Raw genomic sequence first — 14,919 nt, forward strand, 5'->3', positions numbered from 1 at the left:
CTGGTTGGAAGCTGATTTACTCTTTTGAATGGGATCAGCGATATATGGTTTGACGTCTTGCGAAGTACACTTTTTTGCCTTCTTGCCTTTTGTTAGATGAGAAGATTGATACCACTCCCGTATCTGTGCAGAACTGTTTTTGCACTTAAGTTTTATGTGCGGATTTAACAAACCAGATAGATGTGTTAATTAGTGAGTTTTAGAGGTGGTGGTAGGCAGATTTCTTTAACCTCTGGAAAGAGCTAAACTAGTTGCTTCCTGTATCAAATCGATCACATCTGGCGGACCGAGTAAAACGAGTAGGAAATCAAACTGTAGCAGCCCTTTCACAAATGTGAAGTTGTATTTTTTTAGACCAGACAAAATGAATGTATCTCAGTTATTTAAGTTGTACGAGCACATAAAAAGTGGTCTAGCTGTGGAGCCATGGCACTGGTAAGTTCCATAAGTGTGTGTGTCCCTGACTTACCTTAATGTCATCAATCAGTAGCATAACATCCTGGGACAAGTAAAAGTCACTTAGATCAAACACTATTGGGTAGCACACCACTGTCTTGCCCAGGATTCGATAAATCTGAAGGGAGACATACACACACACACACAGTTGCGTTAGAAGAAGGATGGCTCAAAAGTATCCACATATACATTATTCTGGGCAGTGTCAAACAACATACACACAACTGGTCCAAATCTCCCTTTCACACATTCAGATTTTCACAGGGGCACACACAACCATACTGACACACTGTCGATGATACTGTCCTCTGGCAGCATGCCATCATCCCCATAAATGTTGCATTATAATATTTCTTAGCAATGCGCTGCGAGCCATGATTCAATTGTTTGGCAATGCCTTTGTTTCAGAACGCTCCTATAGCTCAACTTATTTGGTGGTGCTATGACCTTCATTTGGGAGAAACTGCAAATAACATCAGCTAGAGATATTAGCACCCACACTTGCACACATGTACTGTACAAACACACACACTACAGCCACATAAGATGCACACGTACGGACACACACACACACACACAGACTGCCTGACAGCAGCTTAGCATATTAAAATACAGCCCGTGCAAAGAATAAGCAAAATTTATTCAGCATTCACTGATGCATATTGTATGCCTGAGGAAGAGAGAAATTCTTGAAACTGAATGTTTTCTGTCTCTGTGTTCCGTTTGGGAGCTGTAGTTGACCCCTAAGAGCCCTGGGAAATGTATGCAGATCAATATGTGGGGGTAGTGTTAGTAGTAACCCATGACCTGTGCAGCAGGGCAACATGGACTGCGCATAAGTACGTGCATGTAAGTATGCACATGCGTGTAGGGACAGTATGTGCGCACAAATTCATATACCTTGCAGGTCCCGATGCAGCCCACTGGCCTCTCTGGACGCCCACTCAATCCCAGCTTCTTATTGATGGCAAGGAAACGGTATGCCTACAGAAAAGACACACACACACACACACACACACAGATACAAGCAAACACACTGTCAGTAAGAACAACGATCACATTGCACACAGTACTGCTAGCCTATCTGATTTCAGAGAAAACTAACATGTCTCCCTATACATTTCCCTGTGATCACATCAGTCTTGCTTTGAGATTAAAAATCATATTCGATTCGAAATGCCATGCAGCACCGTTCCATTTCTTATCGTAATACAAGTGAAATTCCATAATCTGTCTATCCCACTGAGACATTTCTGTTGTTGCAACTCATAAGCTGAAATTACCTCCATATGGCAGAACCACCGTGTGATATTAGCTCTGTGTAATATTATGAGAACTGGTGATAATGAAAGGTCCCTGTGCTGCCATCAGTGGCATGCTTAGTGGAGCCAAGAACATCCATGGGAACTGGAGCTGATAACAGTGTTGTACTAAGATGCAGAGGCCCATAAGAAGAGATATTGAGACCTGGCTGAGTCCTCATTATAATAAATAAATGAACGCATGCTGTTTGATACTTACCACGTGAGCCACTTTGCATATTATACACTTCTAAACACAGTCATCTTAAACATTAATAAATTCACAGCGATATTTGTACAATGGACCTTCAGTTTCACACAGAAGTCAACAAAAGCAGGCTTCTCGGTCCAAGCTGACAGCTTTTGATTTTGCCAGCTGAAATGCTGACAAAATGCTGACCGCTCTACCTCCTGTGTCTTCCATTAACCGGAGGGTCAGTGGTTCGATCCCCGGCTTCTCCAGTCCGCATGTCCGCAGTCGGCAAGATACTGAACCCCACACTGCAGTGGTGTGAAGTGCTTTGAGTGGTCGATAAGACTAGAAAGCCAGCCAAAGTCAGCTAAAGCCAGCTAGTTTACTAACCTTAAATCATTGAGTTGCTTGAAAACTCTGTCTCAAGCTGACTTAGTATGTTTCCAGCTGACAGGAGAACCCGTAAAATGGTGTTAAATGTGCACATAATGACTACGCACAGTACATACTTACTATAGAAAAACATAACTGGAAAGGCAACAAAGACCTTAGATTTATGCTTTATTATCAATATTTTCAAGTAATATGTTTCATCTCTGCAAGCGCAAAGGCTTCCCGAGGCTGAGGACGACTGCATACGTTTTGCAAATGGAACGCTATCTCAGGTAACAAGTTTGGCTTGAATGTTAACTTTCCAAACCAAATAAAAAGCAGGACAGAGTTGCTATTGTTACTCTATACTCTGATATATCAGCATCCGGCCATCCATGAGTATTTGAGGGAATGAGGGAATGTTGGTTCCGTAAATAATATTATAAGGGTACGGTCTAGACCTGCTCTATATGAAAAGTGCTGTGAGATAACTTCTGTTATGATTTGGCGCTATATAAATAACATAAAAAACAAATTGAATTGATTTGAATCGAAATCTAAAGTCTTCTTACGTGTTCTTTAAAGGGAAACTTCTACAATTCTACATATAAAGGTCCATTTAATCATCATGAGGAGACTGACTCGGCCCATGAAAACAGTTGTATAAAGTCTTCTGTGGATCAGGAGGATCTTTGTCAAATCTGACAAAATAAATGATGATGTCATTAGGGTTATCTTGGGTTGGGCTTGGGGATTACACGTTTATAACAGGAAGCCTGTGTTCCAAACTAGATTGAAAGACGTGGGTGGGTCCTAATGAAGAGACACTGTAGGATCCATTACGTTTGGAGCTTGACCCATGCAGTAGAGTAAAAGTCAGTCTATCTCAGTCTCTGCTGCTTTGATTTTTACCATTCCTTTTATAATCTGTTTTTTGCCAGTCACCCAGATTTATGGAAGTGCAATGCTATAATAAATCACTGGAGCACCCCTTTAACAATTTAAAATATCTACTAGTCCTTTTCTTGCTGCAGATTAAACTACATTATATGACTGTGTTTCTGGACAAATGAAAGTGAATTGGAAATTGGTGAAACTACTCATTTACTAATCTAATAGATATTTAAAAGTTGATGTCAGCTTGATGTTTTCGGGTACAGAAACACACCTTCCACTCAGTAACGTGCTCCAATTCTACTTTCACAACCAGAATTGATCGGAGGTGGCAAGAAGTCCTGTATTTTGAGCCCCGGGAGAAGGTGTTATCTACCTGGTCAATGCATAATCTGTTCACACACTGTAATTCCATCCCCTCCAGCTCTATAGCTGAAGGACTGTAGTTTAATCAAGTCAGAAGTCTGTCTCCAGGCTCAGCCTGATCCCACAGTCTGAAGATGAAAAACAGTGAGTCAAGTCAAATCTCAAGTATAAAGTAAGTTTATAAGCTAAAAAATGTTAACATCAACACTGTGGGGATGTCCAGCACAAAGAGGCCAGAAGAGCTCAACTCCAACAGGGTTTGGCTGAAGAATATTGGCTCTGGGTAGCTGACTTCAATTTTCACACTTAGTTGTAGTGTCAATAGGAAAAGATATGATTACCCTAGAGGTTCAATTTGGATTTTTAGGGCCGATTCAGCTCAAACCATAACAAAAGCCCCAATCAACAACATTGTTGTACTTTAAGTCTTTTGCACTAATTATGGCATTAGTCATGCTGTTGCACAATTACACAGATATATAAAGAGCAAGACGGATACACAGAAATCCTTGACTTTTTTCGCAGGTGCTGCAGTAATTATCCAGTTATTACATCAAAGGGCTCCCCGGTTCATCAAAACAAAACAGAGGAAAATGTCATGGCCTTCCCCCCAGCCATCTCTGAAATGCATTTAGAGATGGCAGCAAGGAGGATACAGAAGCTCCAGCCTATCTGTTTCCAGAGCCTTTCTTTGCTGCTTCAGATAAGAGCTTGGAACTACTGTGTCGCCTGCTGTCAAAAAAAAAAAAAAATGACTCAAAGATGCACAGAGAAAGAACACGGACATTGATTTCGCTGGTCTGCTTGCTGCGAGCCCAGTGGTGTGACACACTCACCACAAGTTATCATTTATGTGTGTTGTGTGCATTACACTTTTTTTTACACGTATTTTCTGATGTGCCTGGCCGAGTGTGAGTACTTATTCCCTTTGTGACAGCTTATAAATTCCAAGTTTAATCACCTCCCACTGTCCTATCATTAAAACCATCAGTACACCGACGCACTCAAGTGGCACTGCAGGAAATCTACCTATCAAGCCCTCTGTGCCGCATTCTACCACCTCAAACCAACTGCAATACACGGTGTCAGCCAAAAGGTGGTGCTCTGCTTCTCCTGTGCCCTTGATAACTGTTCTGAAAAGCTTGTACAGAACACAACAGGGGAGGACAACGGTTGGACCAATTAAAAGAAATTCCACTAAAAGAGGAAAAAGTACAGTCTTTATGTAAACAAAAGAGAACTGTTAATTGAGAATTAAGCGGCATCACAATCCACTGCCCTAACAGACAAGGATAAAACCTGGAGGAGAAAAGCGAGGGAGGTTGGAGGAACCTCTGCACCCAGCACTTCCTGTGTGCAGAATACCAATGAAGGACGACTACACACGGGCAGCCTATCAAAGCATCCTTTCATTCCCTCACATTTCCACTGACCGCAGCACAAACAGCAAGCCTGACAAGTGGGAGAGATAATAAAAAGCCATATTAAAAAAGCTGTATTTTACACCTCTGCAATAGCCACAAGGTGTGAGAATGTACAACTATTTACTGACAAACTCTGCAAAACTTTTAATTCACCATAGAGACATTCCTCAGTTTGATAGTAGCTCATGTGCACCTGCACATTTTGTCATTGCTGGGTTTATGGCCCAAATAGTGTAAATGTAACTGTTGACGTCACAAAATGCGCATAACAGATTTACTTTCACAGCTGATGCTGTCATCCAGAGGGAAGGTAGGGGTTCAGCATCTTGCAGAAAACAGCTCAAAATGATACGGCACATGCCCTTTGAATTCTGGATTAATCTTTCAGCTTCTGTGTTTTTTGTTTTTTTTACCACAAGGTTTCCCCATAAAATTGTGGTTAAAGGACAGAATGATGTCTCAAAACAACAGACACATCCTTATGTGTACAGTTAAAGAGTTGCTGGTTGCTGTAATTGCTCTTCCTGTGAAGCAATCCCTTCCTTCCTCCCGCAATCCACCTGTGTAAAACATTCTACACTTCAGGTGAAGCTAATATGCGGCTTCTGCAGTTGCAGTTAGTTAATTCAAGTTGCAATTTTTTTAATATGAAATTCCCTTGGATAGCATTTCGTTTTTGAGCTATGGTAGAGAGATAGTCACAGGGAGAATTAATTTTGTATTAAATAGAAAAGTTGCTACAACAGCTACCAGCATTTCTATGGGTCTACTTTCTGTTTTGACTTTATGTAAAAACAAGTGTTTGAGATGGGATTAGATTTACAGCTGTAGTAGGCTTGTGCTGCCCCGTTTGAAATTCCATGCATTTCAATAATCTCTGCAACAGAGGTGGTGATAATTGTAATAATAAAAGACTTTGTCATAATTGATACTGTTACCATCAGTCATAATTGACAAAAATATTAGAATAAGACAAAGGGCGATAAAATACCACAATTTCCCTTTAGAGTCTGCTGAGACCTTCAGTCTCTGTTCAGAGCGTCTTTTTAGGGTCTCATTTGGATAACTCCAGCTGTTGCTTGTAACCGCAACATTTGAAGAAAATGAGTCTCAACCAACAGAATCCTGCACAATGAAATCCACACTGACTATCAGATATAAAAAAAGGAAAGAAACACCTCAATTGGAGGCTATTTTTGGGCACAGTATGGATTTGCAAGGGGATAAGATTCAGAGTATACAGGTACATGGTAATAACACATTGCAAAATGTAATTGCCATTATCCCATTGTCAGGCAGCTGTTGTCAACACAATCAAATGGCTGCAAGGTGAGGTTAGCAAATGCAGCCTGCAGCACTGGATATGACTCCATGGTAAATAGATTGTGTCGAGGAAGAAAGACCGTCTGGGCTTCGGAGTTAATATTCAGCACAGTGCCCGCTCTGACTCACAATTGCATATCCATCTGAGAGGCAGAGCACAATGCAGCAGAAAGAGGCAGAGGGGAAAGGAGGAAAAAGTAACAGGTATGACAGTTCAAAGGCAGATGATAGACCCGGAGGAGAGAGTTGTTTGGTGTAACAGAAATAACGGGGGCGGGGCAGGATAGAGGCCTAGAGGGTAGAATAGGGTTAGAGAAGCGAATGTGATGGATGTAGCAGGAGAGGGACAGAAGGTAGAAAGGCCTGGAGGAGAGAAGGGAGACCAAAGAGATGACATGATAGACGAAACTGTTTGTTTATAGAACGTAGTGTGGAAAATAGATGCCGCAGAACAGACAAGACAGATGTGGAACAGAGGCTAGGGAGGAGACCACGGTTTGAGTGACGGATTTGATTGGAGAGACAGTAGACAGGGAGATAGTAGACTTCAAACGGTACACATTCAGATGAGAGACAGTATCTAGAGAAGAGACTAGGGTTTGAGCGACGGATATGATGGGAGTGAAACAGTAGTTGGAAGTGGGGTAGTGGTTGGTGTCACAGATATGGCACACATGTTGAAATCTGCTACGGATGAAAGAAGTAGAGTGTACAGTGTGGAAATAGCAGCTGCTGCTGGACTTGCCACTCACAAAGTTACAATAGACTGTTACCAACAGAGTACCTGTGCCATTAATAATCCCAGATTTTAAATCCAGTATTTTGTAATGTGATTGGAATATTTACATCCACAAAAAGACTGCTGCTATTTTTAATCAAAGATTGGCAGTACTTCCATCCGGTGAAGTAAACTTTTTTTTACCCATCCTACCTTCCTCATTGTATGTTGACAAGGGTTGGGTTTCGATAGATGGCTCCATTTGGATCCAGTTCCAAGGTTGTAAAGTACCAACTAAGAAACAAATCTCTATGAAATGCCCTACTTACACTCAGCGAGCACTTTATTAGGAACACCGTACTAATACTGGCTAGAGCCTCCTTTTTCTGTCTACACAGTCTCAGTTCTTCATGGCCTGGATTCCACAAGATGTTGGAAACTTTCCCCTGAGATTCTGCTCCATGTTGACATGATTACATTACATCATTTCTGCAGATTTGTCAGCTTCACATTCATGATGCCATTCTCCAGTTCTATCGCAACTAAAAGGTGTTCTACTGGACGGGTTTTGCATTCTGAGATCCTTTTTGCTCACCAAAGTTGTAAAGAGTGGTTGTCTGAGTTACCCAGGATATCAACAGTTGCATTCTCAGTACTCAAACCACCCTGACTGGCACCAACAATCATACCACAGTAAAAAGGCACTGAGATCACATGTTTTCCCCATTCTGAAGTTTGATGTGAACATTAACTGAAGCTCCTGACCTGTACCTGCTGATTTCATGCATTATATACATTTCACTGCCGGTACATGATTGGCTGATTGGATAATGGAAGGAATGACAATGTGTTGTTTTTTAAATAAAGTATTTTATTTATGAGCAGAGCATGTATAATGTATAAAACATAGCCATTCAACTAAAAAGTAAATATTTAATATATCTTGGAACTAAGACAGACCGAACTGAGTATTTGAATATCAATTTTGTGTTTTATAGCTTAAATATTAAGTTACCTATAATTTTTGTTGCTTATAGTTAAACCTGAATTGAGTTGATAAGGGATTTGAAAAGATTTAAATTTGATGAGCAGATTGGTTAGTGGATTAAGATTCGATAAAATGTTATTGAATCCCAACTCTTTTGTCGAGAATGTTGTATACGTAAGGACATCATAGGTTTTGGACAGTGGATTTCAATTTTCTGTTTCAATAGGGCTGCTGGAAAACTTTAAAATTTGGCTTGTTAGAGCAGCATGACTGCTGACAACAAAATGACCATTTGTTACAGTCCTCATGAACAGAAAGAGTTATTATCATATTCAATGGAACTCTACAAAACAACACTTAACGGTAGTGAGAGCCATGAAAGAGTGGTTTACATAAAAAGCCACCAAGTCGAACTGGAGAAAATCCTACAGCTTAAGTGACTGATAAGCAACAGGAATAGTTTGTTAAACAAAATATAGATATCTTGGTTTGGGAAAGGGTAAACAACAAATGGGAGAATGAGGTTGGAATTACAATTTATTTTATTTTATTTTATTTTTGCTTATATTATGTAGGCTGCACCATAATGCTTACGCCTATTAGGCTTCTTCAAAAAACACCATGTATTTTCAAAGATCTAAGAAACAGGAGTTTCTCTGAATTCTTACGAGCTTTTAAAGTGACCAAGATTTTATCCAACTGTAGCTTACAGCTCTTTTAAATTCTCTTCAGAAGCTCCTTAGCAACTGATCTGCTTGTTTTTACCTTCATGTATTCAAATGCAGGAGTGAAACAGTTGTTAAGGTAACGATTCCAAATTAACCTTTCTGAAAATCAAAACTCAGCATCTGAGATATCTTTCATCTCTTACAGAACCATCTAAGGTACCTTTCTGAGAACAAATTTAAAAAAACCACCCAGCTTCATGCATTTCCAATTTGCCAGAGTGAAACTGTGAGGGCTCGACCATTAAGCTGATCAATCAACATGAACAATCACTGTTCAACTAATCAATCATTTCAACCAGTCCACAGCCTTGCTGTGATTGATAGAACAATCAAGAGAAAAATCTTAAGAGCAGGAAATCATGGACTGACAAGCAGATGGACTGACTGAGCCAAGTTCTGCTCAGATATTGATAGCGAACTGCTGTAATGCAATCTGGCTGACTGTGAGATTGATTTTTGTAGTTGTGGTGGTGGCGCTGGGGGGGTGGGGAGTGTCATCAATAGTCTGTCACGGATTCCTTCCCTCAAATTTCCCCCCAATGATTGATAATAAACAGGAATGACCAGGAATCTGTCTTTTATAGTTAAAGATACGCCATTAAACCAAGTAGCAGGACACTGCAGCTATTCGAGCACTGCAAAATTTGTGCAATTTGTGAGGTTTCAATTGACTGTTGGCAAAATCCCTCCCTTAAACAGGGACTGTTCAATCATAGCTTAGCAACTGTAACTAGGCGAAACAGGTCTGTCAAACTTTGGATTTCTCCACATGCTGAAACCACGTGCATGGAACTGTAGTAAGAGGGGAGGACGAAGGAGTCTTTTTTTTTAAACCTTTCCAAAACCAAGACTGCAAGAGCAAAACTGTAAGAAATGGATTAAACTGAGTGCTTGTCTGCTCTAATTTAAGCAGCTAGCACCATCATGCCTGGCTAGTTACCAACAGTAGTAGCATAACTTAGTATTTCTGTGGTAAATAGTTGGCTTATCATTAGCTAACTACATTATCACATTGGTTTATAGGTTACGTTACAAAAAGCCCCTCCTCAGGACTGACACAGCCATGGCGTGACAGTTTCAGATGCTGTTAACTGCCATATCTGAGTTTAGGGTAATGTTAGCTTCCCTACCCTGCTCTGATATTGGATTTGGGGCAGTTTACGTAAGGTAACTTTGCCACACTCATCATTTTAGTTTTAATGTGAATCATACTGTTTGAAAAACCTGACAATAAGCATAAATCTAACCTTTGTGTTGTTTATCAAAGTAACTACTTATGCACTATTTCTAGCCCAGCATCTATAGTATCTATAGGCTAGTGTCGTTCTATAGTTTAACACTGAATGGCGTTATGTTCCGTAGACATAACAGTCTGATATTACATTTTTCTCATGTTTTCATATTGTACTATAACACTAGCTCTACCCTGCAATACAATAACACTGTTGCTCCTTTATTTCCCTGTTTTCCACAGATAAGTAACTAGTTGTTACAGCTAATAAAATCTGAGAACACAAGGCAAAAAACCCCCCACACACTGTCCGTCAGTTGTAGATGGACAGTGTTTGTGCAGGTATTTTGCCATTTGTTCTCAAGTTATGAGTTTGTGATCAGACATACCTCTCACCAAGAAAAATTAGATGTCCACGAATTTTTTTCAGAACTCAACGGCTGCCAGCTAGAAATGAAAAGCCTGCTTGTGTCTACTCATTTCTGAAGGAAAGGACCCATTATTTCCAAAATTAACATGACCCGTATCATTTTAATCTGCATATGTGCCATTCAAGAACCGAAAGCTAAAAGCAGCAACAGTTCGAATGTGTGCTTGTATTACCTTGACCAGTTCTTTCTGAGGCCAGATCTGGATTGGCTCCACCTGCTGGGGCGTCTGGGTCTGAATGCCATAGGTGTTCAGAAACACCTGCAGTCTACACATGCACACACACACACACAGACGCACAAAAAAAATACATTATTAAATTGACAATTTTAGGCATTCTACATGTAGCTGTAGCTGGAAATATCCCTTACACCAACCCAAAATCACACACAAAAAAGTTTAGTAAATGTTTGCTATTTTATATTTCTTGAAAAAAAACATTCTTGAATGACCGAAACTAATCATCCCATTGTATATCTACTATGCTGTTATTTTAGAGCAGCTGCTGACCTTAAAATCTATCTACACTGATTTACCCTTTGTAAACCTGCAGCTTTATGAATTTATAGTTGTTGGAGCTTTACCTGTGTCAAAAAAACATTCAGGTCCATAGAACATTAATACATCTAGTGGTCTTGTGTTCTTGTTAATAAAAAACTAATGTAAATAAGTTCTATTGTAAATCTTGATCTATTATGAAGCCATAGCTAGTATATTGTTGTTCGCAAGAACAAATCTTTTGGGTGAATGAACTAAACTGAATCATTTCCTAAAACAATCAGTACATTTCTCAGTTCAGTTGAGCTCTCAGTCACCTGCAAGCAGGGATATGCAGGGAAATGCAAGGATACACTGACTCCCCCGTGCGAAACGAATCCACGAATCACGTTCGTAGGGATACGAACGAATCAACAAATCAACGAATAACGTTCACAGGGATATACTCACTGACTGAGTGAGCGATTCAGGTCATTCACAGGAGGATAGCGGTGTGTTCATGTCTAGGTAGGTACTTTATTGATCCCGAAGGGAAATTACTTTGCCACAGCAGAGATACACGTTCAGTAAAACACAACAGAGCCGGTCACAAGTAGCGTATAGAAATAAAAGCAATATAACAAAATATGAGTGAGTGATTAAGGGCAGAACAAACAAATTTGTGGCAGAACAAAATACTGTAGACATGAATGTCAACAAAATTATGAATAACATTACGTGATATAAATTACAGTAGTAAATATGAATGACAACCAAACCTATATGTCAGCAGAATATATGTATTGCAACGAATATATGAATAATAGAACACAATATGAATAGCAGAGCAAAAAATGGCAAAAAACTGAAACAACTCCTGAGAATGTCTGAGATCCTTTCACTGCAAGGGAACAGTGATTCGGGACAGTAAAAAGAAGTGCTTTGCACATCGCTAGTCATAGCTGTTAAACCACAGTATATACAGTAGTGTAGCATAAGTGTACCGCAGTGAGAAAGATGCTGTAGGAGTCCTGATGGGGACTTGCCAGCAGCAGCAGCAGCAATTGAAGCTACAGGTTAACAAGCTTCACAGAGTCGTTTGACCCTGTCCAACATACATACACCCACACTCTTACACGTATCCAAGCGTGCGTACACAAGCATACATACGCACACAGATCCACATGTACAATGAGAAGAGTGACAGATCATGGCAGAGGTCAAGCTGAGCTCCATCTTTATGAGCGCACCACAATTACAGCACTGAGTGAGCTGAATAGAAGAGAGGAGTGTAAAAATAACCTCGCATTTTGGCCCGCGACACACGAAGAGACACACACACACACACACACACACACACATTACCTCTGGCTCTCCGCTATCAGGGCCACGTGAGTCACAACATCATTCTCTATGGGACCCTGTGAAAGAGACGGAGAACAGAGAGATTAACATGTGAACCGCATCCCTGCTGCATGTTGCATATGTTGCATCAGGGCTTATATTACATCAGTTTGTGTGTTTTCTGTCTTGAAAATATTCCTCCTTTGGCGACACTGTAAACGTACACTGGAATTAGCGCAAACCTGTTGAATCTGTACAGATGGATTACAAATGTTAAGATCCAAGCGTTTGGTCTGTTATTTCTCAATCCAGTCTGCACTCCTCAGTAGAGTTATTTTTTACATTCTTGTCTATTTTATTTATTTATTTCCTTGCTTTAGCAATGCTGTTCATTTAACATGCCAATAAAGCCAACAGGAAAACTGCACTGGTTTGAATTGAACTGAAATGAGCTGATTTCTTTGTGCTTGTGTGAGAGAGAGAGAGAGGGAGAGAGATGGAGAAACAATAATTAAAATTAAAATTCAGCTCACTCCCTGTTAAAATGAAAGTAGCCTGTATTATTGCTACGTCCACTCTCAACCAATTTAAATAAAAGTAAAACTCTGGATATGGCGGCACGGTGGTGCGGTGGTTAGCACTGTCGCCGCACAGCAAGAAGGTTCTGGCTTCCCCTCGTGCCTGTGTGGGTATCCTCCAGGAACTCCAGTTTCCCATTGCTTTAATAGGCGACCCTAAATTGCCCCTAGGTGTGAATGTGAGCGTGACTGGTTGTTTGTCTCTATGTGTCGACACTGTGATTGCCCGGCGACCTGTCCAGGGTGTACTCTTCCTCTCGCTCAATGTCAACTGGGATTGGCTCCGGGCTCCACAAGGAGTTAAGTGATAGATGGATGGAAAACTCTGAACAACCGAGAGTTTGATAAGAGCTGCAGGAGCCCTGGGCGGGGAGGGAAGGACATGGGAATTAAGAAGGACGAGGGAGATGTAAAAGGTAAGGAAGAGCAGAGATGGAGAGAAACAACAGGCTTTTACATTGATGTTTTCTCCAGTCTTGTGCCCACGCAGTGGGATGAATTGAAATTACATTAAATGTAGAAGTAGAATATGGACAAAAAGAGCTAGAGAAGCATCACATTTTCAACATAATTTTTCCATAACTCAAATAACAGAACATTTAAAAGTCAGAAAAAAATACAGTTGCAGAGCATTTCATAATAATTTTCAGCCTTTTATTCAGTAGAAACCCACGTGTTTGCTGCTTGCACCCTCTCTAATTTGAGGATGTTCTGCTTTTCTCATTTTCATATCATCCTAATACCTAATACCCTTGGGAAATGACTATGACTAATGGTCAGACAAAATCCCAAATTTAAATAATCGCTGAGCTATTGTGGTAGGCATCTGGATTTATTTTTGCAGAGTGAATGATTAAGACAGTAATCAGAGAAATAACTCATGATTAAAATTGTAATTTGGTGGCTCCACAACAGCCACTCATGTTTAAAACTCACTTTCCTCTGACCACACATCATGTTAGCTGAAGTTCCACCTTGCTGGAGTTGATCCTAACCATTCAAGTTTTCCACCTCTCTAATATCCGACTGGCTGGAAGGTCTCTGTTTAAATCCTTAAAACAGCACACCACAAATATACAGTAGTTTGGGTCACGTGTAACAGGTGTAAATCAGCTAATAATTGTTTAGGATAAGTTTTTTTTCCCTACTGTCAACACATCCTATGAAAAGACCAAAACAATGAATTGATCTTACCAACCATTATTGTGTGTAGCCAAAGCTTGACATAGCTTATTCATCTTTGCCATAGATCTCCATTAGTTGTCCAAAACTCAGTGAGCCACTCTGAGCTGCACTGGGTGACATGTTCCCTCATTACCATGAACACGGGCACAGTAGTTCATTCTGAGTCAATCCTGCTGCTGTAAATACTCACCTGCGCAACAAATGTGCATTAATCCGCCGCTGAAAATAGTCCCGAACAAACACACTATTTGCTCCTGCTTGAGTAAGCTGTTGTAGGAGGTTATTCAGGTATGTTCACAGAAGAAAACTAGATATTTCTGACCCCTTTTCAAAGATTTACATCTTCAGCGGGAATAAATTGGTTTTGGTCTTTTCATGGAATTTGTTGGCAATAAGAAAAATAGAGATTAATATCAGCTTGAAACTTAAACCACTAGATGAAAAGAGCAGGCTTTGCATTGTGGCTCTCTTCATCTCTCCTACATTAATTTTCATATATTAGGACACCCTCTCATCTACAGTATTATTGCTTTCCTAACATTGTAACAATATTGCTGGACAATAACCACAAGATACAGTATGTATCAATAAAACTGCACAACAACTACTATAAAAGAGCAAAATCAAGACAAAAAAAGCACTTATTCTTGTACTACATAATTAATGCTTTCTAGTATTCTCTCTCATCAAAATGGGCTAACCTCAGGGAAGACAGAACTGAGGCAGTAAAAAACATGGCTTTTCATTGCTTTCATAGAGGAAGAGGAAGAAGAAACCCGTCAAGGTAACACTTCAGAGAACTACAACAACATACAGACAGTAACAGTTGGCCAGAACAGAGCAACACATCACTCATGTTGCCTGCAGCGTGGATGCAGGGCGAGAGACAACATGAAAGACGGGGAGAGAATA

General features: G+C 40.2%; 1 protein-coding gene across 3 annotated transcripts in view; it reads right to left on the bottom strand.

Moving 5' to 3' along the window:
* phkb (phosphorylase kinase, beta) overlaps positions 1-14,919 on the bottom strand; it is a 106,461-nt gene that overhangs the window by 18,920 nt on the left and 72,622 nt on the right. For all 3 annotated transcript variants that reach the window (XM_040130981.1, XM_040130800.1, XM_040130895.1), the window contains 4 exons: positions 12,266-12,321; positions 10,598-10,691; positions 1,357-1,440; positions 470-574 (listed from right to left, as the gene is read on the bottom strand). In XM_040130981.1, the coding sequence (XP_039986915.1) occupies positions 470-574; positions 1,357-1,440; positions 10,598-10,691; positions 12,266-12,321 (339 nt within the window). The remainder of the gene's footprint in view (positions 1-469; positions 575-1,356; positions 1,441-10,597; positions 10,692-12,265; positions 12,322-14,919) is intronic.

This window comes from Xiphias gladius, chromosome 1 (assembly GCF_016859285.1).
Source record: "Xiphias gladius isolate SHS-SW01 ecotype Sanya breed wild chromosome 1, ASM1685928v1, whole genome shotgun sequence".
Classification (NCBI taxonomy): domain Eukaryota; kingdom Metazoa; phylum Chordata; class Actinopteri; order Istiophoriformes; family Xiphiidae; genus Xiphias; species Xiphias gladius.